At 47.4% G+C, this 22,998-nt stretch overlaps 9 protein-coding genes across 9 annotated transcripts; 3 read left to right on the forward strand and 6 right to left on the reverse strand.

Moving 5' to 3' along the window:
* Positions 1 to 648: 648 nt before the first annotated feature.
* Positions 649 to 2,958, reverse strand: ATNIH1004_010725 (uncharacterized protein; the record flags this gene model as incomplete). The annotated part of the gene is made up of 8 exons (XM_033575293.1): positions 649 to 943; positions 994 to 1,124; positions 1,178 to 1,318; positions 1,369 to 1,584; positions 1,639 to 2,042; positions 2,111 to 2,295; positions 2,345 to 2,561; positions 2,628 to 2,958. The coding sequence occupies 8 exons, from the start codon at positions 2,956 to 2,958 to the stop codon at positions 649 to 651; spliced, it is 1,920 nt and encodes a 639-aa protein (XP_033421148.1).
* A 2,410-nt stretch (positions 2,959 to 5,368) lies between these two features.
* On the reverse strand, positions 5,369 to 6,984 carry ATNIH1004_010726 (ADP-ribosylglycohydrolase family protein; the record flags this gene model as incomplete). The annotated part of the gene is made up of 4 exons (XM_033575294.1): positions 5,369 to 6,307; positions 6,369 to 6,542; positions 6,720 to 6,775; positions 6,831 to 6,984. 4 exons carry the CDS (start codon positions 6,982 to 6,984, stop codon positions 5,369 to 5,371), a joined length of 1,323 nt encoding a protein of 440 aa, XP_033421149.1.
* Positions 6,985 to 7,490: 506 nt separating this feature from the next.
* On the reverse strand, positions 7,491 to 8,662 carry ATNIH1004_010727 (putative lipase/esterase; the record flags this gene model as incomplete). The annotated part of the gene is made up of 3 exons (XM_033575295.1): positions 7,491 to 7,822; positions 7,896 to 8,324; positions 8,392 to 8,662. 3 exons carry the CDS (start codon positions 8,660 to 8,662, stop codon positions 7,491 to 7,493), a joined length of 1,032 nt encoding a protein of 343 aa, XP_033421150.1.
* Positions 8,663 to 9,247: 585 nt separating this feature from the next.
* Positions 9,248 to 10,508, reverse strand: ATNIH1004_010728 (uncharacterized protein; the record flags this gene model as incomplete). Its single annotated transcript, XM_033575296.1, has 3 exons — positions 9,248 to 9,516; positions 9,573 to 10,260; positions 10,314 to 10,508. The coding sequence occupies 3 exons, from the start codon at positions 10,506 to 10,508 to the stop codon at positions 9,248 to 9,250; spliced, it is 1,152 nt and encodes a 383-aa protein (XP_033421151.1).
* A 1,424-nt stretch (positions 10,509 to 11,932) lies between these two features.
* Positions 11,933 to 12,783, forward strand: ATNIH1004_010729 (uncharacterized protein; the record flags this gene model as incomplete). Its single annotated transcript, XM_033575297.1, has 2 exons — positions 11,933 to 12,060; positions 12,447 to 12,783. 2 exons carry the CDS (start codon positions 11,933 to 11,935, stop codon positions 12,781 to 12,783), a joined length of 465 nt encoding a protein of 154 aa, XP_033421152.1.
* Positions 12,784 to 13,151: 368 nt separating this feature from the next.
* On the reverse strand, positions 13,152 to 14,084 carry ATNIH1004_010730 (alpha/beta fold hydrolase; the record flags this gene model as incomplete). The annotated part of the gene is made up of 1 exon (XM_033575298.1): positions 13,152 to 14,084. The coding sequence occupies one exon, from the start codon at positions 14,082 to 14,084 to the stop codon at positions 13,152 to 13,154; it is 933 nt and encodes a 310-aa protein (XP_033421153.1).
* A 2,235-nt stretch (positions 14,085 to 16,319) lies between these two features.
* ATNIH1004_010731 (DUF3435 domain-containing protein) lies at positions 16,320 to 18,576 on the forward strand (the record flags this gene model as incomplete). Its single annotated transcript, XM_033575299.1, has 7 exons — positions 16,320 to 16,627; positions 16,679 to 16,769; positions 16,855 to 16,902; positions 16,965 to 17,287; positions 17,347 to 17,503; positions 17,575 to 17,734; positions 17,789 to 18,576. 7 exons carry the CDS (start codon positions 16,320 to 16,322, stop codon positions 18,574 to 18,576), a joined length of 1,875 nt encoding a protein of 624 aa, XP_033421154.1.
* An 878-nt stretch (positions 18,577 to 19,454) lies between these two features.
* Positions 19,455 to 20,243, reverse strand: ATNIH1004_010732 (uncharacterized protein; the record flags this gene model as incomplete). Its single annotated transcript, XM_033575300.1, has 2 exons — positions 19,455 to 19,945; positions 20,009 to 20,243. 2 exons carry the CDS (start codon positions 20,241 to 20,243, stop codon positions 19,455 to 19,457), a joined length of 726 nt encoding a protein of 241 aa, XP_033421155.1.
* Positions 20,244 to 22,183: 1,940 nt separating this feature from the next.
* Positions 22,184 to 22,945, forward strand: ATNIH1004_010733 (SDR family NAD(P)-dependent oxidoreductase; the record flags this gene model as incomplete). The annotated part of the gene is made up of 1 exon (XM_033575301.1): positions 22,184 to 22,945. One exon carries the CDS (start codon positions 22,184 to 22,186, stop codon positions 22,943 to 22,945), a length of 762 nt encoding a protein of 253 aa, XP_033421156.1.
* Positions 22,946 to 22,998: the final 53 nt, after the last annotated feature.

Consider the following 22,998-nt stretch of genomic DNA (forward strand, 5'->3'; position numbering starts at 1 on the left):
CAGAGGCCGCGGTGGTTTCTTATTCTAGCCTGTGTAGCCTTTGCATTTCCTTGACCAATCGCGTTCGGGCCCAAACTGGAGGCCTTTGATATGAAGGTTCTGTAAAAGATGATGGCCATTGGGGGACAAAGTTTAGATAGCGGAATGTACATCGAGCCGTGCTTCCTGTCAATGATCTAGATTCCGGGTTGTAGGGACGTCTTTGGTGTTGAGAATGTGAGGCAGATAGCGGCACACACCGAGGCTTGCTTCTTTCGCACTGAGAACTGCCCTTTCAGGATGATAGATCGTTTTAACTGGAAAGACGTCATGATAGCAACGCTCAATATCTCTGAACGTAGTTACCTTTGGCTTGTTTTATTTGAATCGAACACATTAAGCAAGTTACTCGATAAGGTTATTGCAAGTCGTCTCTGAATTGCTGGAACGGTACTCTCTGCTGCCCTCAACCCATATGGGCGGATGAAAAAAGGCTCTCTACTGACTATGCACTTCATTGGCTATTGGAAAAGATATATCTAGACTGCTGGTTCATGACATGATCTGACACGTATTACCACGTCGCTCTAATTTGCCACCTGCACAACTGGTGCTAAATTTACAGATTCTCTGGCGAGTCCCGGAAATGTTGGTCCTGAGGCCTACATTCTAGTCATGCGTAGAATTGCTCCTTGCCGCAGCTGCATCATAAAGTGCCCGGATATCAGCCTTCCACTGCTTTTCTTCCACTCGCTTCATTCTGCGGTCATACGTCATTAACCCATTGGTTTCACCCTCAACATCGGTTGTCTGCGTCCAGACGCCTGCACTGCAGTTAAATCTGTGGATTTGGTCCTCTAGCTCTTGAAGGAGCATATGGCTGCGATAGTTCCATGCCTCAAGTGTTGCAGCCATTTCATATGTGTTATTGATGGTGTCTAGTGCCGCCTTGACATTCCATAGACTAGGGCCAATAAGCAATCTTACTCCCAGAGTATTCAGCAAGGCACTCACTGGTCGATGGAGGCTTCATGGCCAAGACCTCCAAATTCCCCTTGAATAGCAATGCGGCTTGAGTCATAAGGGCTGGATGGCTGAGAATAAAAAGGAGTTCCACATTGCGGACTGGCGTAGTGATGATTATCCTAGAATCGTAAGTAAATGCCAGTTCGCGCCTATACAGTCTCACTCTACTTACACTGAAATCTCCAGCCCCGTGATCATGCCAGCCCGACGTTGCATCTACTAGTTTGGTTGGATCCCACTGTTTGACCAATTCTGTTAAGTTAAACTCAGGATGGTCATCTATAATCTGCCCCCAGCCCTCATTATAAATGGTCTGCAAAGATTAATCACTATTCGACAGTAATATAAGAGCAAGCTACTTACCCAAATAACAATACTAGGATGGTTCTTGAGCTGAGTCACTAGTAGTTCAAGCTGTCGTGTGAATTCCTGCTGCTGTGCCTCATCAGGCAGGATAGTCACAGTATCACCATTCGTATTGGTCTTAGTTTGTAATGGAGTTAAACTTGGCATATCCTGTATTACAAGCAATCCCATCTCATCACATGCGCGGTAGAAAAGTGCTGGTTCAACTTTAATCTATGTAATAATCAGTAAATCCGCACACAGAAATCTCTTACCAAGCCAACTTACATGTTTTCGGACCATATTAAAGCCAAGGTCCTTCAAGAACTTCAAATCATATACCATGGCATCTTTGGTTGGAGGGGTGTATAATCCATCAGGCCAATATCCCTGGTCTAAGGTACCAAACATAAAGACAAACTGGCCATTCAGCAACGGTCGAGTTACACCATCCACAGTTCCTTTAGAAATAGTGCGAAATCCAATGTAACTTTCAACTGTATCTGTACCCATTGTCACGGTTACATTGTACAGTTTTGGTGATTTTGGGGACCAGAGCTTAATATTAGACATGTTAAAATGAAAAGGCTGATCTGAAGTATGTTTGCCAGATCCAATCTCCTCATGGCCGTCGTATACCTTGACCTCAACTGATGTACCATTCTTTGTGGCAGTGTGAACAGTGACGTTGACTAGTCCAGCGGCTTAGTACGCTGAGTGTGTTCGTTGATAAATAGGACATAGCAGGAACTGGACTTACGTTGACCATGCATATTGGCATCCAGATCCAGCTGTGTGATGTACTCCTCAGGGACAGCCTCAATCCAAACACTCTGCCAGATACCACTGCAAGGAGTGTAGAACATATGGTCTGGAGTAAGTCTTTGCTTGCCAACAGGAATGACATAGTTATCACTATCTGTAGGGTCGTGTGTAAATACAAGACTGGAACAGATTAGTGACCATCTTATTTTGTATGAATAATTGATCGTACAGTTCATTCTCATCTTCAAATGATAAATACTGCGTGATGTCAACAGCAAAATGAAAGTAACCGCCACGGTGGAAGCCGGCCTGCTTGCCGTTAATGAACACCGTTGCTTCATAATCCACAGCGCCAAAATTCAGCAAAACATGACTGCGGTTAAAGGAACTTGGAACCGTGAAGTTAGTCTTGAGCCAGGAGTACTTGACGTCTTTTTCTTGAAGCCCTGCAGTATAAACTCGTCAGTACATTGTTTCCTAATATGATAACACATGATACACGGTGTGCTCACCAGATAGACCACTCTCCAGACAGGAAGGAACAAGGACCTCGTTTGTAAATGGTTGTTCAAACGGAGGGTTTTGGACCGCATCAAGACCGGATGCACTCTGATACTGCCAAATACCGTTTAGATTCTTCCATTTAGACCGCTTAAACTGAGGCCGAGGATACTCTGGCCATGGATTGGTGCCGACTTTGTCAGTCCACGGTGTAGTCAATGGAGGCTGCTTGGCAGCATATTGAATTGTTTGTTGCGAATTGGTTTGACGAAGCCTTATAGCGTTGGTACCTAAGAAACAGGTTGCCAGAATAAGCAGAATGCAGATGCTTGGGGAATGCATGTCCGCAGGTGTCAAAAGTCACCAACGATTTTTCATTGTAGGGATAAAGATGGAAGGGCAGTGGGCAGACACTTGGCCAATCCTATTTATACTCAGCTTCTGAAATATTCGGGCGACATTGTTTTAAAAATTGTTTCAACCCGTTTGCACTAATAACAAAGTTGATTGCCACAACCTTGAACAGACAGGATCTATTAAGGAAAGATGTGGGTACATTCCCCGCGCACTACTAGTACTTTTAGCTTAGCGATGTAGGATCTACGTGTTCTACCAACGGGACAATCCCATAACTGCAGAAATTGGACAATAAAAGTAGGGTTTTGGCGCGGCAAAGAAGCATGGCGGAACCTGACCCACTGGACACATCTTGGCACATGTGGATTCTTGACCCACATCCCCTTGACTAATTATTTGGTCAACCTGAGGGGATCCATGGATGACAAGCCCAAGACAGTTTTGTACCTTGTAGTCATTATGAATAGAAGTTTTCAGTGCGCTGAAAGGCCCCAAAGACCGTATTGGCCTTTCTGGTAGCTAGGACACAGCTCTTCTCCGATGTTCATATATTGATATTCGATTTCCATATTAACGGTGACCACTAACAGGCTGAGTCGTCCGGGAGCACCATGTACTGCGCTATTATAATATTGACAATATTGATAAGACATGCAAGGCTTTATATAACTGACAGGATAAATTGTACGCCCGTAAACATTGTTCCTTCGTGTTGTGAATTGAGGCTCGATCAAGCAAACCATAGAGCTTCACATACGAAACTTATTCTATATATAATCAAATTGATGGTCATCTTGTACATAAACCCTCAAGTTTACATATGAAAGTAATAATAACAAATTTGTCTTCCTCTGAATTACAACAGATAAGCCCGGGAGCAGTCTTCTAAGTAAGGTTCCTAGTCACTTAGAACCATTGTTGAGCTTTCTCTATTTCTATTATAACCTATCACTGGGCACCCTTCACAATCACGGCTGCCTAGCTTAGAGACTCATGCTTCGTCTACTTCTTCCTCCGATGGCATGGTAGCAGGCATCGAGCCCTTCAGGGGAGCAGCATTTATGCCATCCGGAAACGAATCATGATTTCCAATCTGAAAGCGAGACAGGAGTGGTATGTCGTATCTGGCGAATTGAAATGTCCAAAGTGCCAATTCAAGTATCAAAAAATGTCAGATATACCACTACACCAGAAAAATGTAGCACTGTTTCAATTTGTGCGTAGTACTGGGACGTCTGCCTATTCTGACAGAAACCGATCGCTGTTGACGTCATTCCGCTTATCGGAGAATTCCGGATTGAGGCGGCCCGTCAGGTCAGGGGCGATTCAAATGCGGCCAGACTGTGAAGTACAAGCCTATGAACGCCGCAGGACTGGTGCAGAGAAGTTGAGGCATATCATACCATTCCCATATATTTGTTCCAAGAGTCAGTGTGCAGGTGACGAAATCGAAGCATCTCGAGAGCTGTGGACCGATCTCGAGGAACGTTACGATCAGACGGAACTGGCCACATACTGCGAATTATTCGCACATCTGAGGGAAACGACCTGCAATCCATCACATCCGGATCAATCGGGGACAAGACACACATTGCAATTCGGTTGACGGGCAGAGTGCTTTCATCGTTCATGCCATCCAGAATGATATAGAGCCAGGGGCTCCAGCAGCTGTGGGAAACTGCCTCGCAAATCCCGAGCGCATCATGCGAGGAAAGGATCCGGCGATTTCCCCATCCGGAGCGTCGGCCACCTCAAGCAATGCCGTGATCACATCTGCGAAGAAATGCAAGCACTGCAAAGAAAAGCACATGACCAATCCAGATTTTGGAAAAAAATATCCTCATTTGAGGCTGCAGAGCAAAGCAGCCAGGATTGATTCGAGCGCACCCAGAGATTCAAGATATTCATCGAGCCAGAGGGAAGAACGGAAGGGCCCGCTGACTTCCAAGAGACAGAGGATTAATAAGAGCGAGGGTGACCACGCTTTATACCACGCGACGGACGAATGGTGGATCGTGGACTAAGCCGCCACTAGCCACATCTGCTGGGACTGACAATGTTTTACCAATCTACAGCAGCATGAGATGCTAGAGACAGTAGTCTACCCAGTGTATCATACTGATTAGTTATCTCTTTGTGCTTTCGACTCTCCACGAAGCAGACGAAGTGGCCAGGGAGAACCTGGATGCAAATTTTCTATCCCGAGAACGGTGGCCATTATGCACAAAAAATTCAGATGGGACTGTAGTGGCAGTTGCATTGGATGAAATGTGCAACAAGCGTGACTGGAGAAACGCGGAGCTGGAGGCAAGATTGCAGGAGATACTTTAGGCGAAATGATCCTGCTAGCATACCAGGAGTATTCTTAGGTCCTTGCAGCTATAAAATCCAGTCTTCATTGCGCATGTTTCAACAACTTCTTCAACCAGCCCTTCTCCGGTTGGTCCCTGCCAAGATGTAACCTGGCCATATAGGCGTGGACAAAAGCTTTCTCCCGAGCTTCCAATTCCTCTCTGGTCAACACTCCCTTTCCTCCATCTAAACTTGTGTCCGGATCCTCACTTCCCTTGTAAGGTAAGGTCTCGTTATTGACCTTGGTAACGGAGATCAACGCATCGCATTTATTTAATAGCCATTGGGAGTGAGCCAATCCATCTCTCCAATGTGAAGGTAAGCTGTTGAATCCCATAAGGGCACCCAGGAGAGCCCCTGCCACGCATGCATTCGTGTCTGCATCGCCACCCTGGAGAATCAAGGTGGTAAGTAAGTTCTCGAACGCATTTGGGAATTTCGCGGCGCTTCGGCTCATCTCGGTAGTCGTCGAACCACTTGAATGCCGCAAAGCCAACCGCAGGCATAGAATCGCTGCTCCAAGCGTCTTGTACACGTATCCCATGGTCATTGCGTCGTCTAGCTGGAGCTCATCAAATCGCTTTACCTTCAGGTGTCGGTAGAACTCTTCATGGTCAAGGCGAGGGTCGCCCACGTTCCCTTCCTTCGAGGACCTTTCCTCTATCCACTGATCAACCCACGAAAGACATTGAGGAATAAATGCGTCCACATCGGATTCTGTAAAGACCTGCCCGCGAAGCAAGCCACGAATCAATCCTGTCACCAAACAGCACGAGACAACACACCGTGGATCTGCATGGGTGACCACGGAGTACTCTGCAGCTGTGTGAAAAGTTATCTCAACAGCCTTCTCGAGACAAAGTATTCCTAGGGGATACGCCCGCATCAGTGACCCGTTCGGAGCAGCATGATACTTTCCCTTCACCCAGTAGTTGTAAGCTGTGGCTTTGGGATCGTTAAGGTAATTCCGATCGGTTACAATCTGTCGGGCAGATGTTCAATTTACACATCCGACTACAACTTATGATTGTTTAGAGACTCACGCTTCCAATGGTTCGGCCCAGGCCAAGGGGCAACCTATCTAGACACCGTAGACCCTGCTCGCACCAGAAGCGCAAACGATGTGCGAAATCTAAAGGGGACAGCTTCTTTCCATCATAATGGAGATATGAGAGGATAATAAGGAGTGCATGATCTGTATCATCCGTCCAAGTCCCCTAGTCAATTATCAGCATGTCCAGCTAGCAGTAGGGAGAGTAGTCATCTCAGAACCTTTGTAAATTTGCCTTTCTCGGAGCGTATTGTCAGTAGAAATAGTTAGGTATGGGCGTGTACCCGGGAAGGTGATTTTTACCCCGATGGCCATCGTTCTTTGGCTCTGTGGCCGGATATACAAGCTGAAATCTGCCTTCAGGATAGGCCGCCAGACTCATATCCCGCGACAAGAACTCTGACAAGTAAGATAGTTGTCGTCTACAGGGGAGTTTGAATTGGCAGTGACGAACCGGTGTATAATCCGACAGCGTCGCCTAAAGCGGCGCCGAAAACCGCCCCTCGAATGCGATCCAGGACGGTTTGGCGAACAAACGGATGGAGGGAGAGAAAGTCGAGCCCCGACGCGGTTATCTCGCGCGGTGTAGCATTTTCAGCGGCTTCCATAATTTACCAGGACAAACTGAAAAGTGTGTATAGGTGGAAAGACATAAACCTAAGAATCTTGAGCTTGGACTCGATCGGCACGCACCATCCGTCATCAGCGTTGTCCAACTCGTATTCAGCGAACACAAGTGCTATATATAGAACTCCTTCGCAAGAACAAATCGCTGCAGAAACGAACTTTCTTGGTAGTGATGCGATCCTTTGATTGAGCCAAGATTTGGTGTCTGAGCGGAGCTCTATTCCCTGTTGAAGTTAATTATTGCGAGTTCAACCATATTCCAACCTTAATAGTTACCAGGGTAAGCCCAGAGGTTAGAGGATCCCTGGATGACGGTGCTACTCTTTTGCTGTCTGCGACTATTGTTATATTCGTCATTATCTTCTTTATCTCTTCTCTTGTATGTCTGCCTCTTCCTTTCCCTTTTTTTTTTTTTTTTTTGTAACTTCGTATTTCTGTCTCACGGCTTTGTTTAGGGGAAGTGATGCTCATGGAGCTTTTCTATTAGCTACAGGCCCTCAGCCATACTAGGAAGTAGATGTTGTTTGGTCTCCTCTATATTCAAGATCCATCGCAGTCCCGAAACACACTCCCTTTGGACCTGGTTTGAGATTTTCAACTTGGGCGCGTGTATCCAAAATATATGAGGCAGCTTTGGATACAAAGCTACTCGTGTATCCACACTGGCGTTTTTAAGGGCTTGCGCATAGCATACTGCATCGTCACGAAGTATGTCTGCGTCACAGATTTGCACATATGCTTTGGGTACCCCAGCAGGATTACCCCATAAGGGATACGCGTCAGGACTCGTCCTCTCCGATTCAGGAACTCCCAGTGCATCTAGATATAGTTGTCAGTCTCAATTTGCTCAAAAAAAAAAAAAAAAAAAAGGAAGAGAGGCTTTATGATATACCATGATTGGCTCCCATTTCACTCCGCTCCAACAAAGAGGTCTCAAGCTCCGGTGCCCACGACCGATGACAGTCTTGAAATTGCGGGGGAATATAATCGCGCTTCATGCCACACACGGTGACTGGATTTCTCAGGATAACACCGGCAAATGTCAATATCGGTCTTTTGGGGATACTCTGTTGGTCAGCGAACCATCGCGAGGCCTTCTGGGAAACAATCGCTGCCAGTTGTCCGCCTGAGGACGTTCCGCTTAGAACAACCCTCGCTGCGTTTGTCTGACCCGCTAGATATTGCGCTGCATTATTGAGGATATGAACAAACGCGTCCCAGCCATCGTTCATGGGGATAGGGTACAGATACTCCGGGCTGAGACGGTACGCAACGCTGATAACAGTCACCGGTCCTCCAAGGGCCAGGTGTCGGCATGTTACTAGGCTGTGTGAATAAGCCATGTCTAATAGGAATGGATATATTGCCGACATGCGTCCTCAACATACAGTCTTCTGTTTCCAGGGAGCCATTTGTGAAACCACCAGAATGATAAAATATAACCAACGCCGTCGAGGGGTCGTTACTCTTTGCTCTCTGGTAGATTCTTATTGGAATCTGATACCCATCCCTTGCAGCCAATGATGATTCGGACGTCTGTACATCTTCACGGAGTCGAGTCCCGGCGTCGGAATTGAGAAAGGCGCGGTTCCTATCTTTCTCGTTTGGTGCGGAATGCAGTTGTGACTCATATACGGCCCATTCAGGATGAAGCTTCATAGTGACACAGGCACAGAATAGGAGCTCCTTCAGTGACCAACGAATTTTTTGTTTTAAGGCCTGGACTGCCTGCACTCTTATATGCCCTGCACGGTACCCTCATGTTACGTTCCCAAGTGATCACATGTCCTCGTATGTTCGTATTCAACATCGACTAGCTCGAGTAAAAACACGCCTTGGGATTGACTCAGGCTGAGTCATAGGTGAGATCCACAGAGGTTGTTCGATCGGCTTCTATGGTTATCCCAGGTGGTATATATATCAATGGAGTTTTAGAACCAAATCCCACGAGCGAGGTCCACCTAAAGTCAAGCCTTGGGATTTTCCTGCTTAATGCTCCTGGGAATAGTGGCATATCATCTTTAAAAGTGCTGAAATGGCAATGGTACACATTCTCTTTCAAAGCTCATACCCTAAAGGACTAAAAGTATACATGCTCCGACACTAGTACGACTTCAGTTTGAACTGCTAAAATAGTATTCAGCAAGTTATGCAGTAAGTACAATACAGATTATGCCTTCTATTCAGTTACGAAACGATCCAGTGCAGGCTATATACAATCTCTACCCCATCCTCAGACGTCCACTAGTAGTAAGCAGGCGTGCTACTCGGAGTTGGCGATGGGGTTGGAGTCGGTGTTGGCGTGCTACTTGGGGTGAATGGAGTCGACGATCGGATAAGAGGGGTCGACGAGGACGACTTGGTCTTGGACTTCTTTTTGCTCTTCCTAGAGGAGGTAGTACTGCTGCTATCCCCAGTCTTGGTCGAGGGCTTCGTCGTAGTCTTCTTGTTATCGCCAGATTTAGTGGCGCTCTTGTCCTTCGAGGACGATGAATCATCCTTGCATTCTTTGCCTTCAAACTTTTAGTACACATCCCAAGTCCGCAACGCTAGATAGTAGAACTCTCACCCTTGCCTTCTTTCCCCTTGCACTTATCCTTATTGTCGTCGTCCTTGCCATCCTTACCATCCTTACCATCCTTGCCATCCTTGCCATCCTTACCATCCTTATCATCTTTGCCATCCTTTCCATCCTTACCATCTTTACCATCTTTACCGTCCTTACCGTCCTTACCGTCCTTACCGTCCTTACCGTCCTTACCATCTTTACCATCATTCCCGTCACCCTTACTGCCACCCTTCTTGCAAATTCCCTTCTTCTTCTGGAAACACCCCTTGCTCTTGCCGTAAGAATCTGATGCCTTGTTCAATCCACCGAAGATAGCATCCATGTAGTCGAAATTCCAATCCGGCACTTTGCAGGCCTTTCCAACCCAATTTCCAAAGAAGGAGGAGGCATCGAGGGCATTTTCTGTGAAAGTTTTGGCGCCCTCGACAGCCTTTCGGACTCCGTTGACCGCTGCACCACCGGGAACAGCGTCGATGCCAATTTCGACGACCGTCTCGAGACTCTGCAGGAAGACAGCGCAGATTATATTGTCCAATTGCGATAGGGCTTCGATCACGGGCTGGACCAGAGGTAGATAATCCTCAGGGTGACCGCACAGGCAGTCTCCAGCGAGATATCTATTACCATCGTCATCCTTGTTGATTAAAGATTGATCGACTTTACTAAAATCCGTCACTGGTGTACGGCACTGCACATCTAAATTAGCCATGTCATGAAGATAAAATTTCCCATCTGACTTACTCCCAGGCCCTCGCTGTCCTTGTTTTTCGGGCACCACGTCTTACATGGGGACGCTCCCTTCTTGATATCTCCGGTGGTTTCATAGACAAAGCAGTTGCCTGTGGTCGCAAAATGGGCCAATACCTCCTTGTCGGACTCTTGGGCAGAGACTGCCGGGAGCAGAGTAAGGAGGAAAAGAGGTAGAATGGCAAGCATGATTGCCTACAGATCTCAGACCGTAGAAGATGATAAGTTGAGATTTTCCCCCCTTCTCGAGATTTACTTCCTGGCATCTGGCATGCGGGGCTCTCTTAAAATAACCCAATGCGTGTCATCTTAATGTCCTAGAGTTGGAATCATAGACAGACCCCAAATAAGGAGCCAATTCCTGGGCTATCTGCTTTGTACTGCCCCCACAGAAACCATCTTACGATAGTAATTTACTTTGTCACTTAGGGATAATTACACTGGACCGGAAATTAGGAATCGTGTGAAGAGTCAAGAGCCCAGTCAGGTTTGTCTTTAAACCCAACGAATAATTGCTTGAGTCGCTGAGGCTGCAGATCTCAGCATCCGGTGTGGTTCCTGGACCCCAATTCTGCCTCGTATCCACACGCCAGCGGGTCCCTCGTCCAGTAACGGCGCAATTCTGACCGTTGGTGGCTGACTCTTGGGGCACTTTCTTCCTGCAGGCTAGGGAGGAATCCATTCCTCAGCCACGCCAAGGGGATCTGATCCTCCTCGACAATTTCACCCAAATAGGCGTTATCTCCAGCCCTTCATCTCCATAGCAGCTCAGCCCCTGAATACTTTTTTCTGCATCGGTTCTAGCGGCAGTCCATCGTGGACAAGACCAATCCTACAGCGGCAGACAGGGGTCGATAGATCCTGTAAGGCGGCGACTTTGCTCTGCCTCTTCTTTGATGTCTTGTTGTTTGATCGACGTCAAGGCAGATACCGTCAGACCATATACACTCCACCTTCCGAAGAATTCACTCTTTCGATCGTACAATTAGTCTCCTTTAGATAACTGTTAACTGCGTCACTGACGTTCCTTGCTGACGGTCTAATTACGTCTCTGACATCCCACTAAGCGTCGGCAGTCTTCGCTCTTTCTACATTAATATGACTCTAGAAGAATCTCGGAACCAAACAGTATAGAAATGCTTACAAAATATTACCTGAGTCAGTATATCGTGTAGTCCGAGGTGGCCCTCACAGAAATCCTGTCGGAGAGAATAGTACAAACTGAGATTAGCCACGTTCGGGACTATCAACTATGTCGGATATGAAGCATCCTAAAGCCAATATTGGTATCTGCCGAGTGGACATGCTAACAAAATACATTCACGTCTGACTTCTCTGCCTGCTTTAAAGATAACTGTCGAACAGAGCTCGACTCTCATAACACCTGATATTGTACACCGAACTTTCATTACAAAAAACATATGAAATTAGTCAAGCTCAGATGGGAATTTACCAGGACAAAATGCATAGATATGCATCTATGTCAGTCGTGGTGCCCAGCGGGATGATTGATATGAAGCAGGCAGTACAACTAGATGTTGCACAGTGAACATCTGAACAACCATATATGCACATTATTCTGTCTCCAAACGAAGCCGAGGAGACATTCCACTATGCTACAATCACGGCCCAAACCCCCTTCATCTCCAGCTATCATTCGGATCACCAGAATCGGGGCTCTTCGCCGAAACTGTGGCTTGGTTCAAGCGCAGGATACAGGATTTATCAAGCTTAACCGACGGTAAGCTTGATGTTTGGAATTCGAGTGCTCACGAATTGAGTCTATAAAACTGTACAACCAATGTAAACCTTACCAAATTTGTACAGTGGCCTATCACCAATAGCTAATAGTAATCGTAATGGATCTCAAAGACCGGAGAGAGACCTCCGACATACGGATGCATCCTGCTCGAGCTTCTCTCTAAAAATGGCACTGGATCAGTCTTGGCCAGCTTGGGATAGTAACCAGTTGGTGGACTAGTATTTTGAGTTGATAATGGTGGACTGAATATACAGGATAGTGATATAAGTAGGTCAATGGAAAGAATAGTGTGTACTCTACAGCCAGCTATCTACTCATCAAAGTCTGGAGTAAAGGCAGTCCAAACCCATCCAAAGTGGCCATAGTCCTGGAACAACTGGTCTGCCCTACGAGCAGGTGACTTTCCCCGTGTTGGACGTCAAAACCCCCGAATATGTGGCTATCAATCCCAACGGTCGATTACCTGCCCTGTACGATCCCAACATCGACCTGACTCTATGGGAATCGGGCACCATTGTCGAGTATCTCATGCAGCGCTACTATAAGGAACACCCACTGAGCTTCCCTCAGGGATCGAACAAGGCGTCCATCACACAACGATGGCTGTTCTTCCAAACCAGCGGACAAACCCCGTACTTTGGACAGGCGTTGTGGTTCAAGAAATTCCACCCGGAACGCATCCCCAGTGCCCTAGCCCGCTAGGTCCGGGAGATTAATTGGGTGATGGGCGTGCTGGAAGGTCTCGCCGGTCAGTCCGCTGACAATGGTGGTCCGTGGTTGGTGGGTCAGCGATACTTCTACGCCGAACTGGCCTGCCTGTCGTGCCAAATTATCGTGACGCGTGTCATTCAGTCAGAGGACGGATATACTGTTGAGGACTTTCCGCATGTAAGGGACTGGTTGAACAGGATGTTGGAGCGGCCATCGGTGCAGAGAGCTATGGAAAACGTTCAGCCTATACGGTAGGGTAAAATGAGATTAGGTAAATAGGCGACCATCTTGCTAGAGTAATTCATTCACTTGATATTAAAAAGTTCCACTTTCAGTACATAGTTCCCGTAGCCCGACTATCATAAATTTGATAACCCCTGTGAGTCCAAGATTTGGTTGTATACCCACCGCACTTCTGCCGCGACAAGCTCTGGACGGATCAGATGGACGTGATGGCCACAATCCGGCACATCTACGAGCCGATGCATAGACGATAATTGCAGCTGAGCGGCCTGCGTCTCCTGATTCCACGCGTCCCATCGATCCAACAAGTCCCGGAAAGCAGCACGCTGGGCCTCTGTACCCTGGCCGGCTGCAACGCCGGCGGCATATATACGCTCGTAGTCCTGCGATGGCCGTGCCCGCAGCACGACCAGGGGCTTCGCGCCGAGGGCCCGCGTGCGATACTGGTCCTTCTGGCCGAGGGTATCACAGACTTCATGGAGTAACGCCGATTCAGCCTGCCAGGTAGACAGACTCCGGGAGATGTCTGCGGCGCGAGTGCGCCATTCGTCACGGGAGAGCTGAGCCTGCGCGCGTAGCCCAGTCACCTGGGCGAAGTTCATATTCCCCAGGACGGCGGCGATGGCATCTTGATGGATAGCCTGGACGAAGTTGCCCTGTCGCTCAGTCGACGCATCCACCAGCACCATGCCGGCTACTTCGTTCGGATACTGATGCAAGTATTCCCGTGCGACGATCGCCCCGTACGAGTGTGCCACCAGGATAAACGGGACCTCTAGATGTGCTACGACGCGCAGCTGGTGCAGCTCCGTGGCGGCGCGCGTCGCTGTCGGTCGATGGGGGCCCTGCTCGCTGCGACCTAAACCGGAGCGATCGTAGCGCATCACCGGTGCAAAGACGCCCACGAGACGAGCAAGGGGGCCAAACGAGGCTGCGACGTCGCCCGCACCGGCGAGGAAGACCACCAGGCTGCTCGCATGTGCATCTTGGCTGGAGAGGGAGAGGAAGAGAGAATGGGAGCCGATAGACACAAACGATTCGGTGTCCATGATGTCGTTAAAATGGGGGGAAATTAAGTGAATTTAAGGCTTATATTGCATATGCTGACAGCCAATCGGATGTCTATTTAGCTTATTATGCATGCATAGCATATAAAGTTATTCCAGGCACTCTCTTCTTTACCTGGGCAAGTTTGGACTTGGGATAGATATCATTACATTGTTCTGAATCTATCTATTTTCCATATAGACGCTTGCTGGATATAGCTAACATTACTAAATAACGTATTCCACAAGCAAGTCGGCCACCCTGTAGTTGCGTAAATCGCGACTCTTTAGAGATTTATAACTTAACAACCAGACGCTTGAAGACCTGTTATTTAAAATATAAAATTAGCATTAGTGTACGGGGTCAGTAACAAACTGATAGAGGCTCTATTGCTTAGGAGGTCTAGGCTAGGTGCGATGAAGTAGGATAAGGGGCAATATTGAGAGGTAGGAGGGATGGCATATATTTCAGAACTAATCGCTGGCCTTCCAGAGTCAGGTCCGAGGGTGTGAATATAAACTGTCTGTCAGCTGAATACGCGTATGAGCTAGTATCACGATTATAATAATATGGATCTGCACTGAAAAGTATAAGGTCTCTAACTATCTGAATCTATCTGGGAGAACTGGATAAAGCTGAAAAACAAAGGAACAAAGTCGGTATGCAACAGTGTCCAATAATATATGTGCCATGTGTGATGTATCACGCCGCCTTTCTGATCACACAAGCCATAGTGAGGGGGAAATAATACGGTTATGAACCCAACAGAAGTGTTACTGAACTTAACTACAACATACTAAAATGCTCTAGCGAAGATTTGATTTGGTTTTTTGAAAAAGTTTTTGTATAGTTCAGCTCTCAAAAAAAGTAGTATTCCATGTTCTATAAGCTTACAAGCTGTCGACCATAAAAACCGCGTATTCGCAAGTATCGATCCTTCATTGAATTAGGTCTCTGATTTAACTAAACTACTAAAACATGTCGCTTTTATAAAGTGGAGGTACGGAGTAAACAAACGAAGAATGTAAACTAACTAATATAGGAAATATAAGCGATCCGATGATGTATCAACAAGAACGGTGCTGAATAATCAATATTACCATAACTAACGTAATCGGACACCGAATGTCGCGCCGCTCACCGCCCCCGTCCCTTCCCTTCCTAATCGAATACTTTTTGAAGTTATTTATCTCTATGCAAATGAAATACATTATTCAAAAACAAGAGTAGAACTATCTAGTAGGGCATTTTAATTGATTATGGCCCTGAATATTGCAATTACTACATGTAGGGGGCCTCCGTAGCCTTGGTGCCTGAGCGTCCGCCTGAATTGCCTCCTTTCCTGTATTATTTGTAGGGCCTTATCAGCAGTTAGACTGCCTTTATCTTGAATAAACTGTCTAGGCACCTCCTTTTTATTTTCCTGGTATTCCTTAGCTGCCTCCCGTTAATAAAGTGCATCCTTTAATAGAGTTATTTTCTGCATAGCAATCTTATTACCTTTTATAGGCTTTTTAAGCACAGAATCAGCAATCGATGGAAAAAGCCTTGGTTTTAAATCTTAAGAAGTAGCTCTTTTTGTCGATTTACCTAATAGAGATTATAAGGTGTTTTCCCCAAGTAAAATAACTGATTACTGCCTAAAAAGGATGGTGGAGTTAGTATTTTTAACTCCATTTAACGATGTGACGGTTAGTAGGCGGCCAAAAACGGCTACACTTGACACCGTTTTGCGAGTCGTGCTAACCGTCGACAGCCTTGGCGCCCGGCAAAGCAAACCCCACGGTCCTCTTTTTACCTCCACGAACCACCCTGGTTGGTGCTGGGTTTTCTGGGGGGGGAGGTCTGAAGTGATTGTATTCAGAAGGATTGTCTGCCCAACCCCTCTATGAGAGATATTGGGTATATATTTGTATATATTTCACATGATGTCCCAATCTGGACTAGTTTATCAGTTGGCCTAGTCTCGGTGCCTGGTTCCTGACACAACTCGTGATGCTGCCGCTGCAGGGCTCTTTCGTCGCGCAACCGCAACCACCACCTTTCGCTGAGGAGGGAGGGGAGCCTTTTTGGCTCCCTTCTCGACCATCATGTTCTATCTAATTCCCTCTTACGATCGTCGTACGCAACACTTGTTATTCACCTCGATCACGTACTCGATTAAGGGCCGTTCTCTTCACGCAGTTTAGTCCTCACTAGCCTTTCCTCGTTCCCAGTCACAGCAGACTGTCTCAACCATGGCGCCTCGTTCCCGGTCGGTTGAACCTGATGAGAGCGAGAGCGAGAGCGATGCCAGGTCCAATGTGAACGGGATCTTTTCAGACACCGGATCTGACAGTGAATCCAACAGCAACTTGGAGCTCGACAGCGAAGCCTTGGACGATGATGGTTGTTCAGGCGAGGGTCTCTTGGGCGATGAGGGCCAGATGCCTCCGGAACGCTACCTGGCTGAAGCAGAGGGCTTGGGTGTCTCGCAGCTTCGACAGAAGTGGTACAGCGATGGTACCCAGGAAAAACTGGACGAGACCCGCGTGTACCGGAACAGGTAGACCTCCTTAGTCCTAGGCCACGCTAAAATCTAATCCGCGTCTGGCAGATATTGTCGGCACATCAGCGTTGACCCAGTGCAGCACTGGAAATGGATCTACTGTATGGTTTCTTCGGCTCTCGGCGCGATATTCGGCGTGGTAAGAACGGTCGGTATTGCCCGGGTATGGATCCAAGAGCTCGCTCGAGTCGTTCTGGAAGTAGTGGCACCTCGTTCTTAAACAGGAGTCAGTGTCAGGGCTCAGCAAGAACACGATTGTGAAGGTGAAGGATGTGAGCGACCAAAACCCTTTCTACTTTAACCCAAAGTAGTAACGTTCTCTGATAGTCTGCAGGTTATTGCTATTGTGGCCGAGCGGATAGTTCTCGAACTTACCCAGAGGCCGAAGAAGAACATGTACATCGAAGACGTCGCCGAATTCGCTCGCGTCCTCTTAACGACCACCGAGATGACGTTTGATTGCGGCTGGCAGCGTATTCAAATCCTGTTCTTCACCCAGCTCGGTGCCATCACTGCGAGCCGTCCGAAGGCACTCTTGGACCTTCGTTATAAAGATATGGTACTGACTCTGATCCAATATCCGGAAGGAGGGCGCCCCCGACTGTTTATTTTCCTAAAGTCAGAGTTCACAAAGAAGTTCCTTAGAAAGAAAGCTCCGTAAGTGCTTGTGATCTAGCTAGCTCCTTGGGAGTTCGTCGACTGATGAAATTGCATAGCAACGAGTTCAAGATTCCGGAAATTACCTTCGATCCAACTCTAGTCCTCAGTCCGCATGTTTGCCTCCTGGGTATGCTCTTTTATATCAAGGGCTTCAAGACGCTTTCTACGATGGGACCGGTGCTGGACTCCCCAGAGAGACTCTATAGCCTCGGGGTTCTGGACGGCAAAGGACAGCAGGAGCTAAAATTAAAGGACGAAATCCAGAACAATTTGTGTTTTGCCAGGCGGTTCGGGAAACTATGGGATATCGAATCGCCTTGGAGACGCAGTTGACGGTGTCCACGGTGCGATCCTGGATGCGCCGTGTGGGCGAGATCACAGGCTTTGAACAGGTCATCAAGCCGTACCTTCTACGATACACTGGAGCCAAGGCCTTCAACAGCAGTGGCGAGTATCCATTACTTCCCCAGTAGGCCAGTGTGCTAACCCAGCGGTTAGACGAGGTAACGGACGCTCTCCAGAACGCCATGCTCCAACATGCAGGCATCCGCAAGTTCATCCGACATTACGAGGTGGATGTAGATGTCGACGTGCAGGGCATCGTTCGCAAAACAGGATCCCAGAGCCACTTGGTGAGACTCGCTTGCTCGCTAAGTGCGTCGATTCACCCAAATCGACCGTATCGGCTCTCCACCGAAGAATCGAAGTCCCTCAATGACACCCGGGGGGTTCGCGCACGTCAGGACACCGTCACCGAACGCAGGCGGAAGTGGGAGGATCGAAATGCGAAATGGGAACGTACCAACTTGGCATTTCAAGACGCTTTTGGCCAGCTCGGTGAAAAAGCACTTTCCAAGCACCATAATCGATTGCTGGAAAAGCTGGAACTTTTCGAGGATCGGATGTTGGAGGCAAAGGCAAGGTATAACAAAGCCGTCCGTGAACTACGCAATGAGAAACAGCGACAGCGGAACTGGCGAATTCGGGAGAACCTGGAGCGGTATAAGAACGAGCAGCCCGTGATTGACCTCGAACGGCAGCTCGCAGGGAATCTGGTCGACACCAAAGTAGCGGGGACCCTGGAGAATAAACGGTTCATGCCTCCGGAGCACCTGATGGTGATTGACACCATGCTGACCTTGCCGGGTGCGACTCTCGAAGCGGAGTACCCGCGCCGAATCAACGCGATCAATGCAGTAACTGCGTTCTGCGCCGTGGAAGAAGGGCGGCCCACGCGTCGATCGCTTAATCTCCCAGCGATCTGTATCCGACGATGGCGGCTGTGATCCTCTTGCTAAGCGGAAACTTCATGTAGTGGAGGATGAGACCGAGATTGCTCTACGTCAAGCTATGGAATCCGTGCGGGTTGAATCTCCCGATGAGTCTCCTGATGAGTCTCCCGATGAGCCTTCCAAAATACCCCCCAAGCGACCCCAGATCTGCTTTCTTTGTGTCGGAAATCCTGCTCTCCCACTAGTAGATCGGATTAGGAAATACGCAATGCCCGGTTCACTAACTAGGCATTTCCTACGGAAACACGTCAACCCGTCTTGGAAGGCCGAAGGGGTCCAGTGTAATGTCTGTGGGGTATATTGCTCCAACAGAAATCTGAAGTTTTAAATCACGCGGGGCTCAGAAATGGGACAGTGGTGCGAGGTCGCGTTCGGGGTAAGTTAGCGTTGCAACTTCAACCCCAACCTGGGCTCGTATCATAATAGATTATAAGCCAACTTGCTTTGAGAATAGATATAACACGCCAATGATACATCATTTTCGACACTTGGCAAGCCGCCAGGGAAGGAAGCATTATGTTCGTACCCTAATAATGGAACGCACACGTATGTTGATTAATAGGTGATATCTTGTATCTGTTTAGCTATTACAGCATGCAACTCAAGGCAGTTTTCTTGTTTGACCGTTTGACTTGCAACAGAATACGTTCCTAGAGAGATTTTATATCTCAGCAACTAGATTGTGACAATACCTCAATCCCACTCAATCCCTCCCGAAGACGGAGTCGTGATAACCAGAGATTGGCTCTTCATGCGCCGATATCTGGAGGTGCTAAACTTAATACTTCGTCCCTCGGTTTCCCGTGATCATGTCTTCTTTGAAAAATAGATGCTAATTGTATTATTGTGTCCCTAAAATGCTCAGGAGCATTTTAGGGGGTAATATCAAGTTCTGGTGTTGGCGCTTGGTTTTTATCTAGTTCATAAACTTGTTGAGAATACTCTGGCTGCCCTGGGCTATCGCTGTCGAAAGGCGAGATACGACGCTCAATTTTAGTTGCTCTTTTGCGAAAAAATAATACGAATGCTAACGCGGCAATGAGGATTATACCCATTCCCACCCCAACGCCGATTCCGGCAGCCTCACCAGCACTGATACCGTCTGATGAAATATCAGCCTCTGACTCCTCTGACGATGTTTCGCCTGAGGCTTCAGATGCTGTCGCTGTCACAGTTGCATATGTAGGCGTGCCTGATCCAAGTTTTGGGAGGTATTGGATCGTTTTGAGCTCGGAAGGAGCGGGCGCAGGATATATCTCATTAGAGGGGTGTTTGCAGTCATTTTCCTTGGTGATGGAATTCCAACAACAGGCCCAGTAGCCGGTTGTTTCATTGTAGACTAAATCAGACAGACCTCGGCCACCTGGATTAAAGCAAGGAATTCTTAGTTTGTTTTCAATCCAGGTGATCTCGCGTATGCACTTACCGCATCGAGTTCCACAGATAGGATCTTCTAATTTCGGATCGGTACAGTCGGCATTGTAAAAGCCTTGGGATCCGTCTGGTCGAGTGTGTGCGCAAAATGAGTTACTCAAGCAGTAATCACCGTTAACGCAGCATGTAACGTGCGGATGGGTGGAGTTTGTGACTCCACATGGAAGGTCCACAGATATCTGGGATGGCGAGGAGCCGTGTATTGCATAGCATAAGCTTTCAGACATTGTACTGCAGCAAAGGGTGCGACAGTGCTGCACGCGGATGGGAGAAGAAGATATGAAAAGTCTGCTGAAGAAGACGCTGAGGGCGCGAATATGTCTGGCCTTTCTAGCGGGTCAATGTGTGTGCACTTCTTACAGTAGTCTCAGGGCCTTTCAATCGGGCCTCGGAAGGTGGACCCCTCCAGCATCTGAAGGAAGGGCTTCTATTTGTTGTTTTGATCAAAGATTGGCGTTGTAGCCGCTGAACTAATTTAGATCTGCGTGTCGGTAAAAAGAACCTATATGAGTAGAGGCTAGTAAGCCGCCTAGGCTAAAAACTCCGGATGTTGAAAAGGTGCTTAGATGACACGAAACAATACTATCCGAACGTACGTCGTAGAGGAAGCAAAAGCCCTTCAAGGCACGCCAAAAGACAACAACTGACACATTCAAGGTCTTACGCTCAGATGTGAAACCAATGCCACCCCAAAACACTGTTTTCTCTAATGTTGTCCGAGGATGGTTAAGCTCCTAACCAAGAGTCCCGGCAAATGTTCTTGACTGGTGAGAAGCATACATTTTAATTATGTATGGTCTGGTGTACCATCGAGAAAATGCATCCAACATCCAACACTACTTTTGAGTTCGTGGCCCAACGACGAGGGTCACAAAAATACTCCCCCAAAAAAAGTACCCCAAAATACTTCGGAGAAGCAGGGTGTGTCCGGCTTGATTTATTAAAGTTTTATATCACCTAATGTTGAGAATCTCGGGGAAGAAGCTATGTCGTGAGGTGCTAGGATAGCGGTGACTAGATAGTATATTGAAACTATCGTGCGATCTAATATCGCTTGGTGAGCATGTTCAAATGTGATATATCAGATAGCTGCGGGACTAGGATATCCAAAGGTGCCTTAGGCATCCTGATTTCCAATACTCCTACTTAGACTAGTCCTTTGGAATATAGCTCGCATGTCTCTATCTAGCATAATTATTTTCTCTACCTCCTTTTAATTATCTCCCACTGTCTACCAATCCCATTTTACTGCGATGTTGTTTTAGCAGCTCTTGTGGTAGCGGCTTTGTCATACCGTCTGCAAGCATCTTGCGACTCTGGATATACTTAGTAATAATAATATTGCGCTCCTTCAGATCACGCGCGAAGTGGTATGCGATATTAATATGCTTTAAGTGTTTATTTAATAACAGCTGGTTAATAAGCGTGATTGCAGAGGTATTATCTTTGTATATTAGGACAGTACGCTGGTTCTTACTAATATACTTTGGATAACCAGCCTATAGTTAACTAGTTAACTAGTTATTTGTTAAATTATATAATCTACTTGGCTTGCTTTGCACATGAGGCTAATGCGATATACTATGCTTCGGTTGTTGATATTAATACCCAGACAAATTATTTAAAATTATAGAAAATTAATATATAATATTTTCAATACTATATAAATATATAGTCTATAAATTATTTCTTATATCTAAGTATGGTTAAGATACTAAGATAACAAAAAGTGCTCTTTTATATAGAATACAGGTGTGATCCGCCCGAATATGTGATCCGCTCGACCGTGAATCACGTTAACTTTTATATAGATGCTATTAGTCACCGAAGCCAAGAATCGATCCACCATAAAGTCCCAATAATCAACAATCAATACGATGGAATTTTCGAGCACCATTTGTCAGCTCACGATCCTAGACTTCACTTCGTATTGACCCTCTGCTTAGAAATGCCTATGACTCCGAGAATGACTGAGATCCAAGCTATATATCTGCTTCATGTACTTCGCAATTATTAGTCTACCTCTAGCTCATCAGACCCTGAGTCGAACTCCTTCTCTATTAATCAATTCTCTCTATTAATCAATTCTCTCTATTAATCAATTCTCTCTATTAATCAATTCTCTCTATTAATCAATTCTCTCTATTAATCAATCCATAAATCTATAATGGCATACTCCGGCAAAAAAGCCATCATCATCGGCGGCAGCCACGGCATCGGCCTATCCACAGCTCAACTCCTCACTGATCAAGGCGCTCAAGTGCTGGTCACCGGGCGCAGTCCCGATCCCATTCGCACGGCGCAGCAGCAACTGGGCGAGAAGGCTCGCGTCGTCGCCTGCGATATCACCACCGGCGAGGCCATCGCGCAGCTAGTTCCCACGGCGGAGGAATACTTCGGACGCGACACGTCCATTGACCTGGTGTTTATCAATGCCGGATACGCCGCTTTGGAACCCTTCGACGTCGTCACGGAGACCTCCTTCCGCAAGACCATGGACACCAACGTCTTCGGCGCCTTTTTCGTGGCGCAGAAACTTGCCCCCATCGTGCGCGACGGCGGCGCCATCGTCTTCACCACCTCCGTCGCTAATCAGGTCGGCATCCCCGGGATGGCGCTGTACTCTGCCTCCAAGGCCGCCGTGCATTCGCTGACGCAGACCCTGGCGGCGGAGTTGGCCGGTCGTCGTATCCGGGTCAACGCCGTGTCGCCGGGTTTCGTGCAGACGCCGACGATGGGAGTCGGCAACGTGTCGGATGCGGATCGTTCGGCTTTTGGGAAACAGGGAGCCGAGACGACTCCATTAGGTCGCATTGGAGAGCCGGAGGAGATTGCACGGGCGGTTGCTTTTCTTGCTTTCGATGCGACGTTCACGACGGGGTCACAGTTGGTTTTGGATGGGGGGTTGACGTCTTTGCAGTTACATTGATATTGTACAGCGTATAGAAGAAAAGAAAAATAAAACAATAAAAAAATTTCAAC

The sequence above is a fragment of the Aspergillus tanneri genome (genome assembly GCF_003426965.1).
Source record: "Aspergillus tanneri strain NIH1004 chromosome Unknown AapTan_8_pilon_pilon_pilon, whole genome shotgun sequence".
Taxonomy (NCBI): Eukaryota; Fungi; Ascomycota; class Eurotiomycetes; order Eurotiales; family Aspergillaceae; genus Aspergillus; species Aspergillus tanneri.